At 38.2% G+C, this 8,471-nt stretch overlaps 1 protein-coding gene across 1 annotated transcript; it reads right to left on the reverse strand.

Annotated features, from left to right (window-relative positions):
• Positions 1 to 6,385: 6,385 nt before the first annotated feature.
• Positions 6,386 to 7,204, reverse strand: LOC138166494 (antifreeze protein Maxi-like). Its single transcript, XM_069094948.1, has one exon. It carries the CDS (start codon positions 7,202 to 7,204, stop codon positions 6,386 to 6,388), a length of 819 nt encoding a protein of 272 aa, XP_068951049.1.
• Between the last annotated feature and the right edge of the window lie 1,267 nt (positions 7,205 to 8,471).

Raw genomic sequence — 8,471 nt, forward strand, 5'->3', positions numbered from 1 at the left:
AGACCAACACTCTATACTACACATTGCCTTCATCATTCTCATATCTTGTCTGTCTCTTCTCCTTACAATCACATAGTCTATTAGATGCCAATGTTTGCTGCAAGAGTGTATCCATGAAGTTTTATTGCATTTAGGTAAACAGAAGACAATGTTGGTGATGAGAAGATCATGAGATGCACAAGTCTTCAGTAGGAAGTGGCCATGGCTGTTGCTGTTTCCAACTCTATTCCTCCCTAGGACTCTCTGCCAAGCCTGGTAGTCTGAGCCCACTCTAGCATTAAAGTCATCCAGAATTATATGCATGTCCTCTTTTGGCACATTGATGATAACCGTCTCTAGGTCTTCATAAATTTTTTCTTTGACCTTATCAGGGTTCCTCATGGTAGAAGCATAGGCACTGATGATAGTGGCATGATGTTTTCCTGCAAGTGGGAATCACATTGTCATGAGCCTGTTGTTCACTCCTTTTGGCAGGCATACCAGCTTGTAACTAGATTAGTTTTGATTGCAAAACCTACGCCAGTTTCATGGCACCCCCCTTCACTGTGGCCACTCCAGAAAAACATGTATCTGGCTTCAACTTCAGTAAGCTGGCTTTCATTTGCCAGCCTTGTTTCACTCAGAGCTATTATTTGGACGTGATACCTGCTGAGTTCTCTTGCAACAAGATTTGTTCGTCTTTCAGATCTACTGGATTTTGTGTTGTCTATAAGTGTGTGTACATTTCCTGTGCCAATGTGGAGTGGAGTTTTCTTTGCAGATGTTTTTGTATATTTTGTGTGTGTGTGTGTGTGAGTGTGTGTGTTTTGACCGCAGAGCGGGATTCCCTACCAGCCATGGTAATCACACCAGGATTGGGTAAGCAGACAATTTTTAGGGCACCTTTTCTAGGCCCATCCTCACATCAGGAGGTGAGCAATGTGATTCTTAAAAGGTTACTCAGACACCTAGGAGGCTGCCAAATCCCACTGCTGCTACCAATGAAAAATGACTATATGGTCTAGACCATCTGTATGCAGGATAGTGACTACAACTCCAAGTGCATCCACACCTGCTGCTTTGTCATTTGCCTATTGCCACAAGACTTTGAGATAGGTATAATGGTAAAATGGTATGGGTGATGTATTTTGATTAGTGTGTAGATTGGATTTAAGTGAAACAGAGTTGCATGAAGTCATCAGCCTCACTCTCTCCTCCAGAGTCATCACAGTCCAATGGCAAGACAGAATCAAGACAACTGGTGATGGCTCAAGATGCAGTGGATGACTGTGGCATCTTTGATGTCTAACCAAGATCTAGTCGCTCCACAGTGCCTGCTTCAGCTGCCTTCATGGCCATTAGAACAAATTGTTCTCACCTGCCCATTCCACCAGAGGAAGTCTTCACTTGCTTGGGGTAAACACCCCCCTAACTCACCGGTGGGTTTGAGACCCATCAGTTACCCTCAACCTGGTTTAGCCTGTCTGCCAAAATGGTTAACCAGCCACTGTGCATGCTACAGTTTCTTGGAGCCACATGTGAGAGTTGGGTAGAACAGGTGGACACCCAAAGGTGGAAAGCAGCCCTGAAAAGGGATCAGCAGTTATCACACCAGAGGTACCAGTCCTCCCTGAACACACCAGACACCCCTATTAAGTATCAATTGTGTGCTAAATGCTAAGGATACAAATACATTGAACAAAATAATTCTTCTTGCAAGGAGATTACTCAATTGTCACATTCCTCTAGTGGACAAAAGAAAATTAAGCTTAGTGACTATCCCTAGTAGCCAGGATGCTAGAATTGAATAGGACCCATCAGTACCTTTGGACAGTGATGGAGCTATTCAGAGATGAGGAGTGGGATAGAGCTTGGGACTTGAACCTAGGCATTAGTAATAAGCAGAAAAAAATATTGAAGTTTAAACCTTCACAAATAGCAAGAAAGTCAATCAAGTATGCAGGAAGCTTCCTTTCCTTGGTGAAATGTGGTATATTAGTCACACTCTCTAAAGAGATTGACTTACTGGGGATTTGGAATTAACCATCAATAAATGTTTGTTGAATAAATTAACGAACAGTGGTACAATTTGATCTATAGTTACTTAGGAGACTAAATTGTATAAAAGAAAAATACTAGGGAGTAGTTATGGGAAACAGAAACTATTTCATTTTTTTCTTCATATTTCCAGCACCCCACACAGTGCCTGGAAAAGAGAAAGTTCATAATAAATGCTTGCTGCATTTTTTTGTGGTGGTTAATAATTGGAAATTGAGGGGATACCCGTCGATTCAGGAATGGTTGAACGAGTTGGGGTACATGATTGTAATGAAATATTATTGTACTATAAGAAATGACAAGCAGGATGATTAAAAAAACAGGAAAGACTTAGATGAACTGATACAAAGTGGAGTGAATAGAAATAGGAGAACTATTATACACAATAACAGTTTATGATGAAGAGTTATTCTCAGCAATACAATGATCCAAGACAACCCCAGAGTACTCATGATGAAAAATGTTATTTGCCTCCCGAGAAAAAATTGATGTTATCTGAATACAGATTGAAGCATACTATTTTTTGTCTTCCTTCCTTCCTTTCTTTCATCCTTCCTTCCTTCCTTTCTTCCTTCCATCCTTCCTTCCTTCCATCTTCCTTCCTTCCTTCCATCTTCCTTCCTTCCATTCTTCCTTCCTTCCTTCTTTCTTTCTATCCTTCCTTCCTTCCATCTTCCTTCCTTCCTTCCTTTCTTCCTTCCATCCTTCCTTCCTTCCTTTCTTCCTTCCATCCTTCCTTCCTTCCATCTTCCTTCCTTCTTTCTTTCCATCCTTCCTTCCTTCCATCTTCCTTCCTTCCTTTCTTCCTTCCATCCTTGCTTCCTTCCATCCTTCCTTCCTTCCATCTTCCTTCCTTCTTTCCTTCCTTCCTTCTTTCCTTCCTTCCTTCCATTTTCCTTCCATCCTTCCTTCTCTCCATCCTTCCATCTCTCCTTCCTTCCTTCCTTTTTCTTTCTTTCTTTCCAAGTTTTCTTGCATGAAATGACTAATATGATAATGTGTTACATGGAAAAAAACTGCTTGTTAGTTGGTCCAGAAAGTCAGGAATGGAAGTGGTAAAAGAATTGACTTACTCATCTAGGGCATCTCCTTAAAATAGAAGTTCCATGAGGAACTGATCAATGAAAGGAAAAGGCCACAGAGATGGGAGGATCTTCCAAAGTGAGAAGACTTATGGGGAATGTTGGAGAAATTTAGGTCAAGATTTAGATGTTAATCCTTTCCAAAAAGGCTGGTTTGAGTTACAATAAAGAAAGGTGAGTTTTTAAATGCTTTCTTTAGTAGCATTACAAAATTCTTTGAGTCAAGTCAATAAGTATTTATTACATGTTAATTTATGTGCTAGGCAGAGTGCTAGGCACTGGGAATAAAAATAGAAGGAAAAAAAGACAGCCCTTGTTCTCAAGAAGCTTATAGTCTAATAAGGTAGGAAAACATAAAAAAGGAAGCTGAAAGGATGAGAGGACAGAAGGTACCCACAGGGTGCCATAGTAGAAGAAGAAGTCCAGAAAGTCAGGAACAGAAACTGGAAAGCAATGAGCATGGCTGACTAGGGCCTCTCCTTAAAATAGAGTTTCTATGAGACACTGACCAATCAAAGGAAAGGGCCTAAGAGATGGAAGGATCTTCTAGACTAAAAAGGCTTCTGGGGAATGATGGAGGAAGAAGTACAGAAATTCAGAAGCAGAGTTTGGAGAAGAACTGGGAAATAAATGTTATTTATCATCATCATTGTCCTCACCACCATCATCATCATTATCATCAATCATTATTATTAATTATCCAGTGGCCCCATTGTTCCTCCAAAAAGCAAACCATCCTTGCCTTCTCACTTAGTAAGACTTGTCCATACCTCCCCACAAATCCTCCATCAAGGACCTACCCAACACATTGGAACCCTTCCTCTGTGCTTCTTTCCACCATCCCACTTAAAAATATATTTTTTTTATTTTTTTCCAATCAGATGTAAAGATAGTTTTCAACATTCACTTTTATAAGATTTTGAGTTGCAATTTTTTCTTTCTTCCCCACTTCCTTCCAAACTGATATAGGCTATAAATGCACAATCATATTAGACATATTTCCACATCAGTCATGTTATGAAAAAAGAATCAGAACAAAAGGGAAAGACCACGAAAAAGAAAAGAAATAGAGAATATAGTTGCCTTGATCTGCATTCAGGCTCCAAAATTCTTTCTTTGGATATAGATAGCACTTTCCATCATGAGTCTTTTGGAATTGTTTTAAATCATTGTATTGCTGAAAAAAGCTAAATATATCAAAGCTGTTCGTTGCACAATATTGCTGTTACTGTGTATAAAGTTCTCCTGGTTATGTTCATTTCACTCAGCATTAGTTCATACAAGTCTTTCCAGGTTTTCCTGAAACCTGACTGCTTATCATTTCTTATTGCACAATAGTATTCCATTACATTTATATACAACAACTTGTTCAGGCATTCCCCCATTCATGGACATCCCTTCAATTTACAATTCTTTGCAGCCATAAAAAGAGCTACTATAAATATTTTGTACATGTGGGTTCTTTTCTGGTTTTTATTATGTTTGGAATATAGACCTAGTAGTGATATTGCTGGATCAAAGGCTATACACAGTCTTATAGCCCTTTGGGCATAGGTCTATATTGCTCTACAGAATGGTTGGATCAGTTCACAACTCCATCAACAATGCATTAGTGTTCCAATTTTCCCACATCTTCTCTAACATTTATAATTTTCCTTTTCTGCCATATTAACCAATTGGATAGGTATGGGGTAGTACCTCGGAGCTGTTTTAATTTTTATTTCTCTAATCAATAGTTAATTAGAGCATTTTTTCATAGGACTATAGATAACTTTAATTTCTTCTTCTAAAAACTTGCTATTAATCTGTCCTTTAATCATTTATCAAGAGGGGAATGATTTATATTCTTATAAATTTGACTTAGTTCTCTATATTTTAGAAATGAAAGCTTTATCAGAAATACTGGCAATAAAAATTGTTTTCCAGCCTCTGTGTTTCTTAATATTCCATGAGTTCTCATTCAGCACTTGAGCTGTCTGCTATTTCTTACTCTTACTATATCACCATCCCACCTCCTTTTCTGACCAATGAATTTCCTGGCATTTTTCATACCACTTCTGGCAAATAGCTTATTATAGGTAACTTGATATACTCCATAAAATAAATATAATAATATCTATAGTGCCTCCCTCACTAGGTGGTTGCAAGGTTTAAATGAAATCATGTATGTGAAGTGCTTTGTAAATTTTAAAACAGCACATAAATGTCAGTTATTATTATTATATTGCCATCATCAATATTATTTACAATCACAATGTGACTCTCCATTATCCTTTGTGGCACTCATAATTTGCTTCTTCAGAGACTGTGACATTTTAAAATATATAGCCATACATCAGTATAGGAGAATACCATGAAAATTTGAAGTATATATTCATGTAAACAAACTTAGTGTTGTGTAAAGTAACCTCTGTTTTTCTGATATTTGCAAAAGAAACTTGGAAGAAAGTAATGATGACTTTTCAGAGATTCAAACACCCATCACCGTTTGGAGTCATAACAGAAAAACTGATATGGTCTTAACTCTGTGATTAGCTTCAGTGTCTGATAACACTGCTCACTTTGAAAGCCTTTACCAAAGAATGTATTTGGACATAAGAAGGAAGACCACAAATCATATGACTTTTTATGGCAGGGCAGTCATGCAATAGTGATTTAATTTGGTCTTGAGAAAGATTATATGAACAGCTATTTTGTCTGTGTGGTTCATTTTACAAAACAAAACTCAGATGAAAGAGATTGTAACTCTGATAGACAGAACTGTCTTTGAAGAAGGAAGGGTATTTTAAGTGTGTGCTTTCAGATTCTGACCAAAACCACCAAGTATATCCTATATGATTGCAGAGCACATTTATAGGTATGAAGATGGTAGTAACCATGGCTGTAAATGAACAGTTATAACTAGGGGAAGTATTTGCTTTAAACATCAAAGATCACCAGACTTATTATAGCATCAAATAAGGATGAGCAAATGTGTTTGTATAAAATTGGAGACCACCAGAACTCACATGGATGTGGGAGTGGGGGAAAGAAAGCAAATTTCCCTGAAGGGAGAATAAATTTCCTTGAAGATTTCCAGGAATGTTCAATTACAATCAAGTTGGGAGCATATTGTTGTTGCTATTGTAGTAGTAGCAATAGTTATAACAGTAGTAGTAATAGTATTAGCAATAGCAGTAATAGTAGTAGTAATAATAGTAGTAGTAGTAGTATGAGTGGTAGTACTAATAGTAGTACTAAAAGTGGTAATACTAATACTAGTGTTACTAATAGAAACAGTAGTAGTAGTAGTACTGATAGTAATAGCAGCAATAGTAGAGTAATAGTGGAGTAGTTTTAATGGTGGTAGTAACAATACTAGCTATGGTAGCAAAAGTGGTAATAGTAGTAGCAGCAATAGTAGTAATAATAGTTGTAGCAGCGATAGTAATAGTAACAGCAGCAATACTAGTAGAAGTCATAGTGGTAGCAGCAATAGTAGTGATAATAGTGGTAGCAGCAATAGTAATAGTAGCAGCAGCAATACTAGCGGAGGTCATAGTGGTAGCAGCAATAGTAGTGATAATAGTTGTAGCAGCAATAGTAATAGTAACAGCAGCAATACTAGTAGAAGTCATAGTGGTAGCAGCAATAGTAGTGATAATAGTGGTAGCAGCAATAGTAATAGTAGCAGCAGCAATACTAGCAGAGGTCATAGTGGTAGCAGCAATAGTAGTAATAATAGTTGTAGCAGCAATAGTAATAGTAACAGCAGCAATACTAGCGGAGGTCATAGTGGTAGCAGCAATAGTAGTGATAATAGTTGTAGCAGCAATAGTAATAGTAGCAGCAGCAATACTAGCAGAGGTCATAGTGGTAGCAGCAATAGTAGTGATAATAGTTGTAGCAGCGATAGTAATAGTAACAGCAGCAATACTAGTAGAAGTCATAGTGGTAGCAGCAATAGTAGTGATAATAGTTGTAGCAGCAATAGTAATAGTAACAGCAGCAATACTAGTGGAGGTCATAGTGGTAGCAGCAATAGTAGTAATAATAGTTGTAGCATCAATAGTAATAGTAACAACAGCAATACTAGCGGAGGTCATAGTGGTAGTAGCAATAGTAGTTAGTAATAATAGTTGTAGCAGCAATAGTAATAGTAACAGCAGCAATACTAGTGGAGGTCATAGTGGTAGTAGCAATAGTTAGTAATAATAGTTGTAGCAACAATAGTAATAGTAACAACAGCAATACTAGCGGAGGTCATAGTGGTAGTAGCAATAGTAGTTAGTAATAATAGTTGTAGCAGCAATAGTAATAGTAACAGCAGCAATACTAGTAGAGGTCATAGTGGTAGTAGCAATAGTTAGTAATAATAGTTGTAGCAGCAATAGTAATAGTAGCAGCAGCAATACTAGCAGAGGTCATAGTGGTAGCAGCAATAGTAGTACTTGCAATAGCAATAGAAGTAGCAACAGGAGTAGTAGTAGCAGTCGTTGTAATAGCAGCAGCTGGAACAGGAGTAACAGTAGGCCTTGTCCCAGTAATAGTCAATCAGTCAATCAATCCACCAACATTTATTAAATACCTATTATGGTCCCAGGCATTGTGCTAAGTGTAGAGGGTACAAAAAGAGGCAAGAACAGTTCCTGCCCTAAAGGAGCTCATAATTTCATTGGGGAGACAACATGCAAACAGATGTTTACAAAGAAGGTTCTATTCAGGATAAATAGGAGATAATTTACAAGGGGGAGACAGTACAAACAAGAGGGGTTGGGAAAGGCTTCCTGTAGAAGGTGGGGTTTTAGTTGGGACTTAAAGGAAGCCAAGTTTAGTAATTGGAGCAAAGGAGGGAGAGATTTCCAGGCACAGAGGGCGGCTAGAAAGAATGCCCCAGACCAAGGTGAAGTATCTTTTTTTGGGGGGGGGGGGGGTAGGGGGAACAGTCAGAAGATCTGTGTTACTGGATTGAAGAGTGGGTATTGGGGAATAAAATGTAAGAAGACTGGAAAGGCAGGAGGATGCCTGAAGGGTTTTGAATGCCAAACCGAACATTTTGTATTTGATCCAGGAGACAACAGGGAGCCACTTAGTTTATAGCATAAGGGTACAGGGAGTTAACATGATCATACTTGAGTTTAAGGAAAATCACTTTAGTGACTGATTGGAGGATGTATTGGAGTGAGGAGAGGATTGAGACAGCAGACCCAGCATTAGGCTATTGGAGTATTCAAGGTTTGAGGTTATAAGGACCTACATTAGAGTGGTGGCAGTGCCAGAAGGGGGTGGATATGAGAGAAGTTACAAGGGTAAAATCAACAGGCCTTAGCAACAGATTGTTCATGGGGGCATGAAAGATAATAAGTAATACAG

This window comes from Petaurus breviceps, unplaced genomic scaffold (assembly GCF_028583685.1).
Source record: "Petaurus breviceps papuanus isolate PSGF00001 unplaced genomic scaffold, PetGlider_PUasm1.0 224, whole genome shotgun sequence".
Classification (NCBI taxonomy): Eukaryota; Metazoa; Chordata; class Mammalia; order Diprotodontia; family Petauridae; genus Petaurus; species Petaurus breviceps.